The 20,563-nt window shown below is 40.4% G+C and overlaps 1 protein-coding gene across 3 annotated transcripts in view; it reads right to left on the reverse strand.

Moving 5' to 3' along the window:
* mocos (molybdenum cofactor sulfurase) overlaps positions 1 to 20,563 on the reverse strand; it is a 258,546-nt gene that overhangs the window by 165,743 nt on the left and 72,240 nt on the right. For all 3 annotated transcript variants that reach the window (XM_072575582.1, XM_072575580.1, XM_072575581.1), the window contains exon 5: positions 19,149 to 19,225. In XM_072575582.1, the coding sequence (XP_072431683.1) occupies positions 19,149 to 19,225 (77 nt within the window). The remainder of the gene's footprint in view (positions 1 to 19,148; positions 19,226 to 20,563) is intronic.

Consider the following 20,563-nt stretch of genomic DNA (forward strand, 5'->3'; position numbering starts at 1 on the left):
CAATCACGGTTTCAACATATTTTGCAAACAAATATACATTTGAAAAACTTGAAAAAATATTTGGATTAAAAAAACAAGTGCTAGTTTCACATGTAACTGAACAGAGTGCACAGGACACATAATTTGCCTCCTATAAGGCCTATTATTTAAAATCTAGTTCATAATCTTTGCAATGTTTGCATTAGACTAGGATATGAAATTTAACTACAGTTAGCTTTTAGCTATGCATTCTCACTATATTAATAAAGTTAGCCAATAAATCAAAGGCAAAATAGCTTCACTTCAGTAAAATTTTTTTCTTTCCAAATGCCCACAGACCTATTTTTCTATCATTTTGTTTTATTTCATGCCTCCCACACCATTTTCCTTCTGTACAATTTCCACAATCCCTAATACTCATACAGTAGCGTCCTATTATTTCTTGGCAGCTCTGTACAAAAAAATTGCATATTTTGCATATCATTGCAAAAAAGATGCGTGCGTTACTATGGGCTTCATAATTTAATCAATTGTTCACCTGGAGAAAACACCACCATGTTCACTAAAAGAATTAATTCAAAATTCTCACATTATTTGAGATGATAAACTGTAATTAAAGTCTCTGGCTTGAAATAAACAGCAGGGTGGATTTCTGTAGTTTAACACACACGCTTTTTGCTATAATATCTGATGTACTAAAGTTGCATACTCATTGTTTAAGATGCCTGCTTGATTATAATAATAACCATGTGTCAACTTGAAGAGAGAAGTGCAAATTTGAGCTGGGTTGAAAAAGACAAGAGCAGAAGGTTGAACTGAAGGGAATAGGGAATAGAGCGACAAATGAACTAAAGGGTCGGATGGAGAAGGGCAACAGCCTGAAGAAGTTGCGCAATATAAAATTTGATGCCTATAGGCTTAATGAAAGTTATCTCAAGGTCAATCATTCCTAATTTGCTCCAGGGACACAGGAACTAATTCATATTTTCTTTTGCTACTAGATTATTTTGTTCTATTCAAAAGCTTTTAGGTATACAGAGAAATAAATTATAACTTGAACAACCTTTTTTTCAGAAGAAATAATGCTCCAAAATGTATTTTAAAAATCTAACTTTTCTAAATGTCAAACAGACACAATGCTACATCAGTTATGCAAAAGCAGGTTCTTACACTGAGCTAGCTAATTGGTCAGGCCTGAGGTGATGGACTTTCTGACAAAAGAACAAAGGATCTGAAGGTCTTTGACAAAGAGTCCACCATTTTGACTACATATTAATTGTATTTCATTGTGTGCAGTTGCGGGCATGAACTGGCGATTTAGCTGAAGCTCTTATAAACAAAAACAGTCTGAAACCTAAAAGTAGAATTGACATTAGAAAGAAAAGGTGAGTTTACTACAGGTACACTGCAGAAAATACAAATGAAAATCAGCAGAAATACTGGAGGTTTGGGGAAGGTAAAAAGCAAATAGGATTATGAGAAAGAAAAGCTGCTAACATAAAGGGAAATTCCAAAGTCTTCTATAGGTATATAACAGTTAGAGAGGAGGTTAAAGGAGGAGTAGGGCTGATCAGAAACCAAAAAGAGAATTTAAAGACAGGGGCAGAGGCATGGCTGAAGTATTAAATGAATGCTTTGCATGCGTTTTTACAAAAGACGTGGATGCTGCCCAGGCTAGCATGAAAGTAGAAGAAACTCTGAAACGAGGAGGGTTCAGAATGAATAAGGAACAAGTCTTTTAGGTTAGAATGGCATCATGGTTGGCCAAGACTTGGTGGGCCTAAGGGACAACTCCTGTGATGTATCGTTCTACTTTTTGGATAGATTGTTGGCACTTAAAGTTACCAAGGCACCAGGAGTAGATAAGATGCACCCAAGGATTTTGAAGGAAGTAAGGGTACAGATTATGGAGCCACTTGCCAAAATATTTCAGTCTTTCTTAGACTGCAGGGAGGTAATAGAAGACTGGGGAATTGTCAACATAATGTCTATGTTCACAAAAGGTTGGAAAGCTAATCCAAGCAATTATTGGGCAGTTAGTTTAGTTTAGTTTAGTTTAGTTCAGTAATGGGAAAACATTTGGAAACAGTTATTTGGTGGGATAGAATCAGTAGAAACATGGAAAAGCTGAGTTGATTAGAAAGAGTCAACATAGATTTTTAAAGTGGAATTTGTGTGAAACTAACTTGATGGAGGTTTTGAAAGAAGTAATGGAGAGGATTGATGAGGGTTATGTTTTTGATGTAATATACATGGTTTCCAGAAGGCGCTTGATACAATGCCTCACAACAAACCTGTGAAGGAAGTTGCCAGTCATGGAGTAAAAGAGACAATGACAATGTGGATACAAGATTGGCTAAGTGATAGAAAATAGAATAATGGTTAATGGTTATTTTTCAGGAAGCAGGTACGTTTGTAGCGCAGCTCTTCAGGGGTCAGTATTGGGGCCCTTGCTTTTCCTGGTTATATATTAATGATCTGGATCTTGGTTTGCAGGGAATAATTTCAAAGTTTCCAGATGACACTAAACTTGGAAGAATTGTAAACTGTGAGGAGGATGGTGTGGAACTTCAAAAGTACATTGACAGGTTAGTGGAATGGGTGGATAGGTGGCAGATGAGGTTTAATACAGAAAAGTATGAGATGATGCACTTTGACTGGAAGAACACTAAAATGTAGGGGGTGTAGTTCTAAAGGGAGTACAGGAGCACAGGGACATGGGTGTATATGTGCGCAGCTCATTGAAGGTGGCAAGACAGGTGGAGAGAGTCGTAAATAAAGCTGTGTTCTTGGCTTTATGAGTATGGATAGAGAATACAAGAGCAAGGAGATGATCGTGGACTTCCACAAGGCACTTATTAGACCTCAGCTGGGGTGTGTCGTTGAGTATTGGGTCCTAGGTCATAGAAAAGTTGTGAATACATGGTTCCAGGTATGAAAATCTTTAGTCATGTGCAAAGATTGAAGAAGCTGGGTCTCCCTGGACAGAAGAAGACTGAAAGGGGAGCTGAATGAGATTTTAAAGTTGGCGAGAGTAGATAGAGAGAAGCTGTTTTGGCTTTTAAGAGAAGCAAGAACAAGAAGGTATAGAGTCATACAGCACAGAAACAGGTCCGTTAGTCCAACTCATCCATGCTAACAATCTTTCCTAAACTAAACAATTTGCAAGTGTTTCGCCCATATCCCTCTAAACATTTCTTATGCATGTACATGAATATGTTAAATGCAGTAACTGTACCACCCATATCACTTTCTCTGGCAGCACATTCCATATACACATCACCCCCTGTGTGAAAAAAATGCCTCTCAGGTCCCTTTTAAATCTTTCTCCTCTCATCTTAAACCTATGCTCTCTAGTTTTGGAATCTCCTACCCGGGTGAAAGGATCTTGGATATTCACCTTATGATTTTATAAGGGCACCTCTCATCCTCCTACGCTCCAGGAAAAAAAACGTGCCAGCCCATCAGCCTCTCCTTATAACTCAAACCTTCCAGTCTTAGTAATATCCTTGCAAATCTTTTTTGCACTCTTTCCAACTTAATAACATCCTTCCTATAGCAGGGTGATCAAAATTGTACACAATATCCTAAATGTGGCCTTATCAACCATTTCCACAGCTGTAACATGAAGCCCAACTCCTGTACTCAATGCTCTCACCGATAGAAGCAAGCATGCCAAATGCATTCTTCAATATATGCAAGTGAAGCAAAGGTCAGAAAAAGGTTTTCATTCAGTGAGTAGTTCGGGTATAGAATGTGCTGCCAAGAAATGTGGTGAAGGATGTTTCATTTAATGCATTCAAGAGAGCATTACACAATTGTTTGATCGTAATGGTATGCCTGGACATGGGGAAAAGGCAGGAGACTGGCAGTAGATAATATAGCGGCTGAAGGCATGATGGGCTGAACAGCCTTTTTCTGCAAAGTAATAAATCCAGCTTATTCTGGTTAGGAGATGCATGCTACTAATGTGTAATTTTATAAATGTGTGTAAAGAATGGCACCAATTCTATCTTTTGCAAACTGGCTTTCTGAACTATAACATACCGATGGTCTGATTTCAATACCCGGGACATATGCTCCACCAATTTGCACTTACAAACAGTAATCATCGTCCTACAAAAAATATAAGGCACCAATTTTCAGCTTTACACGTCATCTGTCTAAAAAAGACAAGTATACTGTTCATCCATGTTCTAGATTCACTTGAAAATTACAGACTGATCTCCAGATGGCCACTGGGACCAGTACTAGGGTGGAAAGGAACTGTTCCAGTGGGATGGGCTTCACTGGAGCTGTGTTGGGACCAATGTCCTGGCAAATTGAATGAGTTAGGGTTGGAGTGAGGGCTTTAAACTAATTAGGCAGGTACGGGGGCAAAGGACAGGTGTACAGTGGCTTGGGGAAGCAGAAATGTAAGCTTACAGAGCAAGAGGATATGGCAGCATTCCAGGGCAGCTATTTGAATAGTGACATTCAAAGTGGAACAGGAAGGGAGAGAATGCAGACATCGAAAAATAGGAGTAAACTGTGTCAAAGATGGAAGAATGGTAAAAATGCAAAATTGATGTCTCTTGAATTGAATGCTCGCAGAAATCGGGATAAATGAATTGATTTTGAATTGATGGCACAAGTACAGGTTAATGGGTATTATCGTGTAGCCATTATGGAGACATGCTTATAAGATCAAAGTTGGGAACTAAATACTTCAGGCATTTGATTTTTTTGAAGGTCAGGTAGGAAGGAAAGGGTGATGGGGTAGCATTGTCAGTATAGGATGGAATAAGTAGAAATGATAGAAAGATGTAGAATCCATATGGTGGAAGTAAGAAATGAAAATGAAAAAAAAAGACTCTGGTAGGAATTTTCTATAAGCTATCTGGTAGCACAGAGGATAAATCAAGCGATCATGAAGACATATAATAAAGGCAGTATATTAATCATGAATGACTTTAATGTTCATATCGACTGGGATAGTCAGATTAGGAGAAGCAACCATGAGGAAGAATTCACAGTCTATTTGGGACAGTAGCCCAAAACAATATGCTGTGGATTCAGGAATGAGGGTATTTTAGATCTGGTGATGTGTAATGAGGCAAGTTTAATAAATGATATCAGAGTGAAAGATGCCCTAAAAAGCAGTGACCATAACACAGCCGAATTTAGCATTCAATATGAGGGTGAGGAACTTGGGTCAGAACATTTGTGCTAAGTGAAAGAATGGTATTTACATAGGAATGAAGTATCATAGAAATTTAGCAGTTAAAAGTGCTTTGGAACAATGGTAAATATTTAAGGAAACAGTTTATGGCTCACAGAAAAGATATATCCCAGTGAGGAAGAAGGATTCTAAGAACGAGGGAAGTTGAAGAGATGTAAAAAAACAGTCACCATAGTCTTACCAGACCAAAGGCCTGCTCTCTCTTTAGAAAGAGGTGACTGGTGTTGGTTTAACCTTAGGGCCACCATGCCTCAGGCTAGGAGAGAGGTTGAAAAGGAGATTCCTTCATAGTAACCTCAGTTGGTGTAGAAATTGAACCCACACTGTTGGCATCACTCTACATTTCAAACCAGCCTTCCAACCAACTAATTAGGGACAAATTAAAATCTCCCTGTTGAGACTCCAAAAGGTCTTGTGCAGCAGTTATTGAGCTTTTATTTATCCAGAACGAGGGGTCACAGTTTAAATACATGGCATGGGCCATTTAGGATCTATATTTCTATGTTATGTCATTTCAAATTATTCATGCAATTAACATTACAAAATAAGCAATCATTTGTTTGAAAAAAAAATAATTATTTTATTCTCCTGTGGAAATCATGTTTTTTATGGCTATGTAAACCTGGTGTTGACTGTAGTTTAAGTGGGACAGAAAATCAATAAATGCCTGTGTGTTTTTTTTAAATTAGCACATTGGTTGGTTCTGTATTATATACTAATCAATAGAGTTTAGCAGCTGGTGATTAATATTTTAGACATCTGGGAAATTTCATTCTGTATTAAAATTCATTAAATGTATTAAATCTGGCAAAATGGTCTTTAAGTGCAATGAAGTTTAATATTTCATTGGAGGATTGTGTGGATTGTTTGGCATATGACTGCGAAATGATCTTCAACAGCAGTGTTAAAGAATTTTTTAAGTAGGCTAAGCTGATCCATTTATTGGGGTGCTGGTTAAATTTGCAAATAGCTAAACTACGCAAACCTGTAAAGTCTCAGCTTTGATTCATAATGCATGTTGAAACAAAGAAATATAGATAAATAGTAACAGCAGTAAGCTATTCGGTCCTGTTAGCCCAATTTGCCATTTAGTATTTTCATGGCTGATCATCTAACTTAGTACCCTATTTCCATTTACTCTCCATATCCTTTAACCCCTTTTGCCCCAACATCTATCTCCTTCTTGAAAAATTCAATGTTTTGGCATCAACCACTTTCTAAGGCAGAAAATTCCACACACTCATCATTGAGTGAAGAAATTTGTCTTTATCTCAGCTCTAAATGGCCTACCTGTATCAGAAGACTCATAGAGATGTACAGCACAGAAACAGACCCTTCAGTCCAATCCGTCCATGCCGACCAGATATCCCAACCCAATCTAGTCCCACCTGGCCCATATCCCTCCAAACCCTTCCTATTCATATACCCATCTAGATGCCTTTTAATTGTTGCAATTGTACCAGCCTCATTCCATTTCAAGCCTCAGCATGAAAAGATTGCCCCTTAGGTCTCTTTTATATCTTTCCTCTCTCTCACCCTAAACCTTTGCCCTCTAGTTCTGGACTCCCCAACCCCAGCGTAAAGACTTTGTCTATTTACCCTATCCATGCCTTTCATGATTTTATAACCCTCTATAAGGTCACCCCTCAGCCTCCGATGCTCCAGGAAAAACAGCCCCAGCCTATTCCACTTCTCCCTATAGCTCAAATCCTTCAACCCTGGCAACATCCTTGTAAGTCTTTCTTGAACCCTTTCAGTTTCACAAAGTCTTTCTGATAGGAAGAAGACCAGAACTGCACGCAATATTCCACCAGTGGCCTTACCAATGTCCTGTACAGCCGCAACATGACCTCCCAACCCCTGTATCCAATACTCTGACCAATAAAGGCATACTAAATGCCTTCTTCACTATACTATCTACCTGCGACTCCACTTTCAAGGAACTATGAACCTGCAATCGAAGGTCTCTTTGTTCAGCAACAGTCCCTAGGACCTTACCATTAAGTTATAAGTCCTGCTAGGATTTCCTTTCCCAAAATGCAGCATCTCACATTTATCTAAATTAAACTCCATCTGCCATTTCTCAGCCCATTAGCCCACCTGATCAAGATCTCATTCTAATCTGAGGTAACCTTCTTTGCTGTCCACTATACCTCCAACTTTGATGTTATCTGCAAACTTAAACTATAATCTGTGGCTCTGGAATCCTCAATCATTGAGAATATCCATTCTGCATTTGCTCTGACTAGTTCTAATAAAATGTTATAGTTTTCTATCAGATTACCATTTATTCTCCTAAACTCCTGTGAATATGGTCCTATTTCATTTAGTCTCTCGTCTTATGTCAATGCTGCCATACCAGGAATCAGTCTGGTAAACATTTGTTGTACTTGCTCCATAGCTGGATTATGCTTCCTCAGATGAGGAGGACAAAACTGCACACAATCATCTAGGGGTGGTCTCACCGAGGCTCAGTACAGTTGCACCAAAACATTCCTGCTCTTGTACTTAAATCTTCTTGCTATGAAGGCCAACATACCATTTGACCTCTTCTCCATCTACTGCACCTGCAAGCTTACTTTCAATAATTGGTGTACAAAGACTCTCAGGCCTTGTCATACGTCCTTCTTTCCCAAACTATCGCCATTCAGATAAGAATCTGTCTTTCTGCTTCTGCTACCAAAGTGGATAACTTCGTATTTATGGACATTATAGTTCATCTACCATGCATGTGCCCACTCATTCAATTTGTCCAAATCACACTGAAACATCCTTCTCAAAATTCACCCTCCCATTCTTTAGCAAACTTGGAGACACTAAATTTAGTTTCCTCAGCTAAATCATTAGTATATGTTAATAGCTAAGAGCTGGGGTCCAAGCACTGATCCCTGCGGTACCCTACTAGTCAGTGGCTACCATTCAGAATATGGCCCATTTATTCTGACTCTTTGCTTTCAGTCTGTCAACCAATTCTCTACCCATGACAGTACATTAGCCCCACTCCCATGTGCTTTAACTTGACGTAATAATTACTGATACGGCATATTATTGAAAGACTTTTGAAAGATCAAATAAGCTACATCACTGGTTTCGTCTCATCAACTCTACTAGGCATATCTTTCAAACTTTCCAATAGATCTTTCAGGCATGATTTCTGTTTCGTAAATCCATGCTGAATCTGCTTAATGCTGTCACTGTTTTCCAAGTGTTCTGCTATTAAATCTTTTACAATGGACTTTAGCAATGTTCCTACTACAGGCGTCAGGCTAACCACTCTGTAATCCTGTTTTCTTTCCAGTTTTTTTTAACACAGTGGAATTACATTAGCAGAGTCTATAGAATCTTGAAAGGCCATGACCAATGCATCCACTATTTCTAGGGTCACATTATTAATCGGGATGTAGATTATTGGGCTCTGAGGATTTATTGGCCTTTAGTCCCATCAATTTTCCGAACACCCGTTTCCCTACTAATACTAATTTTCTCCAGTTCCTCTCTCACCAGACCATGCGTTGCCTAACATTCTTTTCTGAAGGTAGAACCAAAATCCTGCCATCTCTTTGCTCCCCATTATAACTTTGCTTGGTTCTGATTGGAAAGTTCTGATTCTGAAGACATTTGTCTTCACTAATATTTTTCTCTTTACATACCTGTATGCATGTTTGTATACCAGTTTGCATGTTCCCTACAAGCTTACTCTTGTACACTATTTCTCCCTCTTAATCAAACCCTTCGTCCTCCTTTTCAGAAATCTAAACTGCTCCCAATCCTGAGGCCTGCTACTCTTTTTGGCTAATTTGTAGGAATTACTTCATCGCTGCTGGGATGGAGCACAGAATACATGCACCAGTTTCAACAGTGGAGTGAGAAATGCAACCAATCTTTGTGGTTACTAGGTGGTGGCACCAACTAGAAATTTATGTTCTGGGCATCTGGTGGGTCTAGATCAGTATTGACATGTGATTGAATAATTTACCAATATTCACAATCTTTTTATTCATTCATAACTTGTGAACATGCCTGCCAAAGCCAACATTTGTTGGCCATGCTTTGAGATGCTGTTGGCGAGCTGTCTTAAACCACCTATATATCTAGTATAGGTAAACTCTCAATCCAGTATTGTGACTCAGCACCAGTGAAGGAAAGGCAATATAATTCCAAGGTAGGATAATACTGTGACTGTGCTTGGAGGGATTTTGCAGGTGGTGGGTTCCCTGTGCATGGACTGAGACTGCAGCATTTTACAAATTATATTGAAGTAGCTTTGCAAGTTGTCGCAGTATTGTCTAGATTGCACATATGGTTGCACACTTTGTTCTGTATAAAGTGAATGATGAACACAGTGGGATGGTATGGCAAATAAACAGGATGTTTTGTTCTAATGTTGTTGACCTTTGAGTAATGTTGGAGCTGTATTCATCCAGACAAGTGGCAAGTATTCTATCAGACCTCTTACTTCCACCTTGTAGATGTGGAGTAACAGGTGGGTTACTCATCATAGCTTTCTCAGTCACAACCTACTCTTTTGGCAACATTACTTACCTGGTTGGTCCAGTTCAGTAATAACTCCCTAGATATTGAGACTTTGTTGAACTTCAGGATAGAGGTTAGATACTCTCTTGTTGAAGATGGGAATTGCCTAGCATATCAGTGCCTTCCAGGTATTTCTGCAGATGGACATAGACTGCTTCATTACAACTCAGTGAGTGCTGTGCAATCCTTGGTCAACATTCCCACTTCTGACCTTATGATGAAGGCAACGGATACAGCAGTTAAAGGTGATTAAACCTTGGATACTATTCTAAGGAATTCCTGCAGTGATGTTCTTGGACTAAGATGAAGGCTTCAACATCCACAACCATTTTTCTTTGTGTCGGATATGACTCCAAACACTGGAGACATTTTCTTCTGATTACCATACAATTCAACTTTGCTGCAGCTCCTGATGCTACACTTGTTGAAGTGCCACCTTGACATCAAGGGAAGTCACGTCACTCACCTGTGGAATTTAGGTCTTTTGTCCATGTTTGTACCAAGTCTGTAATGAGGTCAGAAGCTGAGTGAGCCTGGCAGAACCCAAGCTAAATATTGCTGACCAAGTTGTTGATAAGTTATTACCACTTGACTGCAATGCCAGTATCAACTCTCATCACTTATTTGAGGATCAAACGTAGACTACAGGGGCAGAAATCGGTCAGATTAGATTTGTCCTGCTTTTCATAAATAGGACTATTTGAGTAACATTGGATTCGCTTATCTACAGGCAGAGATAGTGCTGGATAATAAGTTTAGAGTACTATAATTGCCTTATTTTGAGGCTTGGTGGCCTTCACTGTGTGAACTGCTTTCAGCCATTCCTTGATATCATGTGTTGTGAATTGAACAGGCAAAAGATCAACATTTATGATGTTGGATGTTTTAGGAGAAGGCTCACACGGATCATACACTTGGCATATTTAACTTGTGTTTTGACCTGACATACTGGACACCTATCAATGAAGATCAGAATGTTTGTGCAGAGTTCTCCACCAGTTATTTAACTAAACACCTGTTGACATTCATGACTGGACTTAGATATTTGATCTGATCCATTGGTTGTGGAATTGTCTTGTTCTATTGCATCCTTTTTCTGCTGTTCAGCATACATACAGTCCTGTGGTGTTACTTCTTCAGGTAGGCATCTCAGTTAGGTATGCTTGGTATTGCTCTTAGTTTGTTCTCTTTCACTTCTCTTTAAACCAAGATTGAACCAAGGGTGGCATGGTGGTTCAGTGGTTAGCACTACTGGCTCACAGCACTAGGGACAGTCTTGGATGACTATCTGTGTAGAGTTTACACCTTCTCCCCATGTCTTCGTGGGTTTCCGCTGGGTGCGCCAATTCCTTCACATAGTCCAAAGACATGCAGGTTAGGTAGTTTGACCATGGTAAATACGGAATGTGTAAGGATGTCTTGGCTAGATGTTTAACCATGTATGGTCTGGATGGGATGCTCTTTGGAGGGTCAGTGCAGACTTGATGGACCAAATGGCTTCTTTCCACACTGTGGAAATTCTATGATTACTCTTCTGGTTTGATGGTATTGGTAGAGTGAGGGATTGGCAGGGCCACAATGATACAGATTGTGGTTAAATACAATTTGTTGCAGCAGATGGTTCACTGTGCCTCATGAATGCCCAGTTTTGATCTGTTAGATGTTACATAGAACATAAAACATAGAACATTACAGCGCAGTACTGGCCCTTCGGCCCTCAAAGTTGCGCCGCTCTGTCATACTAATCTGAAGCCCATCCCACCTACACTATTTCATGTATGTCCATATGCCTGTCCAATGATGACTTAAATGCACTTAAACTTGGCGAATCTACTATCGTTGCAGGCAAAGCATTACTATTCTCTGAGTAAAGAAACTACCTCTGACATCTGTCTTCTACCTATCTCCCCTCACTTTAAAGTTGTGTCCCCTCGTGTTTGCCGTCCCCATACTTGGAAAAAGGCTCTCCCTGTCCACCCTATCTAAGCCTCAGATTATCTTGTATGTCTCTATTAAGTCACCTCTCAACCTTCTTCTCTCTAACGAGAACAGCCTCAAGGCCCTCAGCCTTTCCTCATAATACATTCCTTCCATACCAGGCAACATCCTAGTAAATCTCCTCTGCACCCTTTCCAAAGCTTCCACATCCTTCTTATAATGCGGTGACCAGAACTGTACACAATACTCCAAGTGTGGCCGTACCAGAGCTTTGTACAGCTGCAGCATAACCTCCTGATTCCGGAACTCAATCCATCTATTAATAAAGGCCAAAACACTGTATGCCTTCTTAACAACCCTGTCAATCCGGGTGGCAACTTTCAGGGATCTGTGTAAATGGACACCGAGATCGCTCTGCTCACTTGCACTCCCAAGAATCTTACCATTAGCTCAGTACTTTGCATTCCGATTACTCCGTCCAAAGTGTATCACCTCACACTTGTCCACATTAAACTCCATTTGCCACCTCTCAGCCCAGCTCTGCATCCCATCTATGTCTCTCTGCAACCTACTACATCCTTCGTCACTATCCACAACTCCACCGACCTTAGTGTCATCCGCAAATTTACTAACCCACCATTCTAAGCCCTCATCCAGGTCATTTATAAAAATGATGAACAGCAGTGGACCCAACACCGACCCTTGCAGTACGCCGCTAGTAACTGGACACCAAGATGAACATGTTCCATCAACTACAACCCTCTGTTTTCTTTCAGCAAGCCAATTACTGATGCAAACTGCTATGTCTCCCACAATCTCATTCCTCCTCATTTTGTATAAAGCCTACTGTGGGGAACCTTATCGAACGCCTTGCTGAAATCCATATACACCACATCAACCTGTTTGGTCACTTTGTCAAAAAACTCAATAAGATTCGTTAGGCATGACCTACCCTTCACAAAACCGTGCTGACTGTCCCTGATCAGATTATTCTTTTCTAGATGGTTATAAATCCTATCTCTTATGACCTTTTCCAACACTTTACCAACAACTGAAGTGAGACTCACTGGTCTGTAATTACCAGGGTTGCCTCTACTACCCTTTTTGAACAAGGGAACCACATCTGCTACCCTCCAGTCCTCAGGCACTATTCCTGTAGACAATGATGATTTGAAGATCAATGCCAAAGGCTCGGCAATCTCTTCCCTTGCTTCTCAGAGGATCCTAGAATAGATCCCATCCGGCCCAAGGGACTTGTCTATTTGCACACTCTGCAGTATTTCTAATACCTCTTCCTTGTGAACCTCAATCTTTTCTAGTCTAAATGCAAGTATCTCTGTATCTTCCTCGCCAACATTTTCATTTTCTATAGTGAACACTGTCGAAAAATATTTATTTAGTGCTTCCCCTATCTCCTCTGACTCCACAAACAATTTCCCACTATTATCTTTGATTGGCCCTAACTTAACTCTCGTCATTCTTTTATTCCTGACATACCTCTGGAAAGCCTTCGGGTTAACCCTGATCCTATCCACCAACAACTTCTCATGTCTCCTCCTGGTTCTTCTGAGCTCTCTTTTTAGGTCTTTCATGACTTTCTTGTAACCCTCAAGCGCCTTGAGTTTTCACATTTTGTCCTAACATAAGTCTTCTTCTTCTTCTTCTTGACCAGGGATTCCACTTCCTTAGTAAACCACAGCTCACGCGTTCTATATCTTCCTCCCTGCCTGACAGGTACATACCTATCTAGGACAAACAGGAGCTTTTCCTTGAATAAGCTCCATATTTTTAATGTTCTCATCCCTTGCACTTTCCTTCCCCATTCTACGCTTCCTAAATCTTTCCTAATTGCATCGTAATGTCCCTTCCCCCAGCTGTAACTTTTGCTCGGTGGAGTACACCTAACCTTTCCATCACTAAAGTAAACCTGACAGAATTGTGATCGCTGTCTCCAAAGTGCTCACCTACTTCCAAATCGAATGCCTGGCCAGGCTCGTTACCCAGTACTAAATCTAAAGTGGCTTTGCCCCTTGTAGGCCTGCCTACATACTGTGTCAGGAAGCCCTCGTGCACACACTGGACAAAAACTGACCCATCTATAGTACTTATACTGTAGTGATCCCAGTCAATATTTGGATAGTTGAAGTCCCCCATGACAACTACCCTGCCTCTCTCACTCCTATCGAGAATCATCTTTGCTATCCTTTCCTCTACATCTGTGGGACTATTCAGAGGCCTATAGAAAACTCCCAGCATGGTGACTTCTCCTTTCCTGTTTCTAACCTCAGCCCATACTACCTCAGTTAACGAGTCCCCAAACATCCTTTCTACAACTGTAATATTGTCCCTGATCAACAATGCCACACCTCCCCCTCTTTTACCATCTTCTCCGTTCTTACTGAAACATCTGAATCCCGGAACCTGCAACAGTCATTCCTATCCCTGTTCTATCCATGTCTCCGTAATGGCCACAACATCGAAGTACCAGGTACCAACCCACGCTACTAGTTCACCCACTTTATTTCAGATGCTCCTCGCATTGAAGTACACACACTTCAATCCAGGTTCTTGCTTGCCAGTGTCAGATACTTGATTTTGGAACTACCTACTCTAATCCTCTTCTGTACCTGTCCTACAATTTTGGTTCCCATCCCCCTGCTGTATTAGTTTAAATCTACCTTAATAGCTTTAGTGAATTTCCCACCCAGGATATTGGTACCCCTCTGGTTTAGATGAAGACCATCCTGCTTGTAGAGGTCCCACCTACCCCAGAAAGAGCTCCAATTATCCAAAAACCCGAAACCCTCCCTCCTGCACCATCCCAGTATCCACGTGTTCAACTCCTTTCTCTCCCTATTCCTCACCTCACTAGCACGTGGCACAGGCAGCAAACCAGAGAAAACAACTCTGTTTGTCCTAGCTCTAAGCTGCCATCCTAGCTCCCTGAAGTTCTGCCTCAAGTCCCCATCTTTCTTCCGACCTATGTCATTGGTGCCAATGTGGACCTCCCCCCGAAGGATCCCAAAAACACAATCAGAGACATCTCAGACCCTGGCACCTGGGAGGCAATACACCAACCGTGAGTCTCTCTCGTTCCCACAGAACCTCCTATCTGTCCCCCTAACTATCGAGTCCCCAATGATTACTGCTCTGCTCCTCTTCACCCTTCCCTTTTGAGCAGCAGGTGCCCCACTGCTTTCCCCTGGTAAGTCATCCCCCCTCCAACAGTATCCAAAATGGTATACTTATTATTGAGGGGAATGGCCACAGGGAATCCCTGCACTGCCTGCCAGTTCCCTTTCTGTCCCCTAACTGTCATACATCTGTCTTTTTCTTTTATCTGGGGAGTGACTACCTCTCTGTAAGTCCTGTCAATAACCCCCTTTGCCTCCCGAATGATCCGAAGTTCAGCCAAGTCCAGCTCCAGTTCCCTAATGCAGTTTGCGAGGAGCTAGTGTTGGGTGCATTTCCCACAGATGTAGTCAGCAGGGACACTAGTGGTGACCCTTACTTCCCACATTCTGCAGGAGGAACATTCCACTGCCCTAACCTCCATTCCCACTATTCTAACTCCCGAAGTGACTATTAAAAAAAAGGATTAGTAAATAAACTAGTTACCTTAGCTTGTCAATCTGTCTCCCACAACTTTTTTATGTTAGAGGAGGAGGATGGGTGGGAAACACTACCCGAGTAGTGTCTCGGGTAACGCAAACTCTTCTACTTACCTTTCCCAGAAGTCCTCTGCTCGCTCCTCCCTTGTTGGCCTGAAGGTAAGAAGTTTAAATATACTTACCGGTCTTCCCGACAATCACCTTGCACCAACGTCATCTCCTCCCAGCTCCCACCTCGGGGCTGCTCCGAAGTGGCTTGATGTACAAAGTGTTCTTAATGTATCTCATTTATTGCAGTGGTACTCCTACACAATATAATGGTGGGATTCTCAGCGGGAAGATGGAGCTTTGTCTCTACAAGGACTTTATGGTAATCATTTTTACCAATTGGTAAGGGACAGATAAATCTGTGATTGGTAGTATTGGTGATGGCGAGATCAAGTATGATTTTCCCATGTGTTTCTTCCTGCATTCCCTGCCAGCGAGCCAATCTAGCAGCTATTTCATTAAGGTCCAACCAGCTCAATCAGTGGTGCTGCTATGAAGCACTCTTGACGATGGGGATTGAAGTCCTTAACCAAGAGTTTATTCTGTGTCCTTGCTATCCTTCATGCTTTATGCAAGATGCATGCAATTCAGAGGAGTACAAAATAATCAACTGACATTGGGGTATAGATGGAAATCAAAAGAAGGTTTCTTTGCACTTGCTTGACCTGATGGCAAGAATCTGCATGGTGTTTGAAGTTGAACAGTCCAACTCTATACCACCGTGTCACCATGTTGGGTTTGTCTTGTGAATGGGACAGGACATACCCAGGGATGGATATGGAAAAGTCTGGGATATTTTCTCTAAGGTACGAATCAGTGAGTAAAGTTGTTTCATGCTGTTTCTTGACTTTTCTGTGAAACAGCTCTCCAATTTACAGCAAGTCCTCAGATAGAATCATAGAGTCATAGAGATGTACAGACCCTTCGGTCCAACCCTTCCATGCCGACCAGATATCCCAACCCAATCTAGTCCCACCTGCCAGCACCCGGCCCATATCCCTCCAAACCCTTCCTATTCATATACCCATCCAAATGTCTTTTAAATGTTGCAATTGTACCACTCTCCACCACTTCCTCTGGCAGCTCATTCCATACCTGTACCACCCTCTGTGTGAAAAGATTGCCTCAGATGGTAGTGAGGAGATTTTTACAATGTCTAGTAATGTGCCTTTGTCAGTCTGATGCCTTTAATACAACTGAGAAGCATGTTTAATCATATCAGGTGATACTTAAGAGTTAACCAGAATGCTTTGGGTGTGGAGTATTATGAAGACCAGACTGGGTAATGATGGCAGGGCTCCTGACCTAAAGGACAGAGTTTTATTATTCTGCAATTCCATGGTTTCACTATTGAGATTAGCTTTTAATTTCAGGGTTATTGATTAAATTTAAATTTGTCTAGCTGCAATAATGTGATTTGAATTCACATCCCTGGACTATTAGCTTGGGTCCCTGGATTATTAGTCCAGTAAAATTGCCATGACATAACTACAAGATGTTTTGGGTCATGCATAAAGATGAACGCATATTGCAACAAAAACTCCAAATCTTCAGAGGAAGGTGGAAGGGAAAAAACAGAAAGGAAAAGAGGAGCATTGTAAGATGCAAGGAATGCACACAAAATAACTAAAGTGGCTCTGAAATACGCATCCCCAAAATAATGATTTTTTTTAAACTAGATAAAGTGCAATTACTTTCTCACATTCCTTTCACTTCTGACTACAGAATTCAGAGTGCGGACTGAGGTTGGAGAGGTACATTAACTCCTTTCTAGTTTCACTCCTGTAATGGTCACAACAAATTTAAATTTAATCAGGGTGATAATATGGCCAACAAACATGTGTATTATACTGTAGTATATATTTTAGTATTAGAATCGAGTAAGTTCATCAAAGAATAATAATGATTACAAATAAACTTAAACAAGACATGCATAGACTGGAAAAAGGAAATGTTCAAAACTGTGCAAAAATAGAAATTACTTATATAGTCTAATATCTCAAGCCTAAAATAAAATGAATAAATGTAACAGACAACTATGGTCAGACACCACACAAAATACATCAAACAGCAAATGTGGTCATGTTTGATCTCACAATTTCTCAACAACTCAAATCCAGCCATTATTATCACTGTGGGTCACCAAATCTCATTAAAACTTCACAAGTGACTGACTCTTCACCTTCAGTGACATAGTCTTGAAAGCCCCTCAAATACAGCCATATCATGGACTACCTCAACTGCTTACATTCTGCTGTTTCACTATCATTTCAGGAAATGTCTGGGAACTACAGATTGGTGAGCCAAACATCCATGGTGGGTAAGTTGTGAGATGGGATTCTGAGAGACAGGATCTACAGGCATTTGGAGAGGCAAGGACTCATTTGGGATTGTCAGCATGGCGTTGTGCCTGGGAAATCATATCTCATGGATGTGATTTCAGTTTTTTGAAGGGGTGACCAAGAAAGTAGATGAGGGCAGTGTGGTAGAGGGTTGTTTTCAGACTGGAGGCCTGTGACGAATGGTGTACCAAAGGAATCGGTGCTGGTTCCACTGCTATTCGCCATTTACATGAATGATTTGGATGAAAATTTAGGAGGGTGGTTAGTAAGTTTGCGAATGACACCAAGATTGGTGGTATAAAGGACAGTGAAGAAGGATATCTGGGAATGCAGCAAGATCTTGATAAACTGGGCCAATGGGCTGAAGAATGGCAGATGGAGTTTAATTTAGATAAATGTAAAGCATTTTTGGTAAGACAAACCAGGGTAGAACATACACAGTCAATGATAGGGCCCTGGAGAGTGTTATAGAACAAAGAGATGTAGAGGTACAGATTCAAATCTCCTTGAAAATTGAGTCACAGGTAGACAGGGTGATGAAGAAGGCTTTCAACAGTTTTTTTTGTAATGGTAACTGCTCCTGATAGTTCTGAATGAGATTAGTAGTGTGTAAAATTGGTGCATTCACTCATTTCCAGACTCATAGCTTGGCTCCAGCAAAACTCAACTGTTCTTTTTAGACTAGTGCCAGAATTCTCAGTGCTCCACTGGCATTGTGAGAAAATTATATACTCCAACAAGTCCAGGGGATGGGATGGGTCATTGGCAGAAAGGAGTAGGAGCAGGTAACTTGGGCAATGCTTGCAGCTTTGTCCAAAGGATATAGCAATGAATTGAAAAGATTTTACTGGCTTCACTGAAGTGAACAAGGTAAGTGAATACATTTGCATACCAGGCACATCAGTCAAGCACAGTAACAAACAGCCCTCTTGCTTACAGGTATAGACAATCACAACAGAGAAGGAAGCCACAGAACTATCAATTATTAATGGAAATGAAATTTACAGCAATGGGAAATAGGCTACCGAATCACTGTTACCTGGTTTAGAGTACTGCACAAAGTCAAGATCTGCCGTCAATAGATTTACTGACGTACTCCTCAGTATTCATTACTGTCCCTGCCTGGCTCGGTCCTGTCATATGTCACTTACTTCCAGACACCCATTGTTTTCAATGTGGCACTGACCAATAAATACAAGATTGTATCTTATTCACTCATGGAGTATGTGCATTGCTGGCAAATCCATCCTTAATTACCCTTAAGAATACGTTCATGAGCCACCTTTTGAACTCTGCAATCCACATGATATAGGTTCACTGTTAAGACTTCAACACACTTGCAATCTCTGTCACTAGTTTATTCAATAAAAAAATTGCAATGGTTTGGAATATTATGACCCATTTTTATGCAATTCTTATAAAGCTTAAACAGATTTAACATTATACTTACATTTAATATTATACTTTGTAACTGACCTGTAAATTTATCCAGTGCATCAAATCCATGATTTATTGCTATTATATCAAGGAAAGAAATTGTGCCATCTTCAAACCTGAAACAACATTATAATTTATCACACATAGAATCCACTCAATTTGCTCCAGTATAATAAGTAACAGAACTATTTATTTCTTAGACAGATGATGATGGAGTCAGTCTTTTTTATGGCTGTAAATCTTCTGTTTAAATCCAAAGGTGACAAGACCATTCTCATTGGTTAAAGTGTTTCCATAAGTGTTTCTGAATCAATGTTTAAAGAACTTGTGAATTTGTCGTTTTTTACACTTTAAAATTTGCAAAAGGTTTTTATACAAAATCTTGATAAGTAATCCAAAAGAGCAACTGCATAATTGAATGCCACCACATTTTGTGCCAACAATATATCAAATAATTTTTAAAAATTCACATTTTTATGGATTCTTGACCGTTATGATAAACTACCCTGGCAGGTATACTTGCTGCTCATAAGACATTTTAAAATTGCAATCATGTAAAAGCACTTTGTTAAAATAATCATGCACAGAAAAGGAAATTTTTAACTTTGTACAAAATATTTACTTTTCAGTTCTAAACAACTGGATTGCATCTTTCAGACATAGAGAAGCTTGTCTGCAAGACTGGTGAGCCTGACATCGGTAGTGGGCAAGTTGTTGGAGGGGATCCTGAGGAACAGGATGTCCATGGATTTGGAATGGCAAGGACTGATTAAGGATAGTCAACATGGCTTTGTGCATGAGAAATCATGTCTCATGAACTGATTGAGTTTTTGAAGAAGTAACAAAGAGGATTGATGAGGGCAGAGTGGTAATCGTGATCTTTATGGACGTAAGTAAGGCGTTCGACAAGGTTCCTCATGGTAGACTGGTTAGCAAGGTTAGATCTCACAGAATACAGGGAGAACTAGTTATTTGGATATAGAATTGACCCCTCAATAGAAGGCGGAGGGTGGTGGTGGAGGGTTGCTTTTCAGACTGCAGGTCTTTGATCAGTGGTGTGCCACAAGGATCAGTGCTGGGTCCACAGCTTTTCACCATTAATATAAATGAATTGGATGTGAACATAGGAGATGTAGTTAGGAGGTTTGCAGATGACACCAAAATTAGAGATGTAGTGGACAGCGAAGAAGATTACCTCAGATTATAACGGGATCTTGATCAGATGGGCCAAAGGGCTGAGGAGTGGCAAATGGAGTTTAATTCAGGTAAACCCGAGGTGCTGCATTTTGGGAAAGTAAATCTTAGCAGGACTTATACACTTAATGGTAAGGTCCTAGAAAGTGTTGCTAAACAAAGAGACCTTAGAGTGCAGGTTCATAGTTCCTTGAAAATAGAGTTGTAGGTAGATAGGATAGTGAAGAAAGCATTTGGTATGCTTTCCTTTATTGGTCAAA

This window comes from Chiloscyllium punctatum, chromosome 8 (assembly GCF_047496795.1).
Source record: "Chiloscyllium punctatum isolate Juve2018m chromosome 8, sChiPun1.3, whole genome shotgun sequence".
Lineage (NCBI taxonomy): Eukaryota > Metazoa > Chordata > Chondrichthyes > Orectolobiformes > Hemiscylliidae > Chiloscyllium > Chiloscyllium punctatum.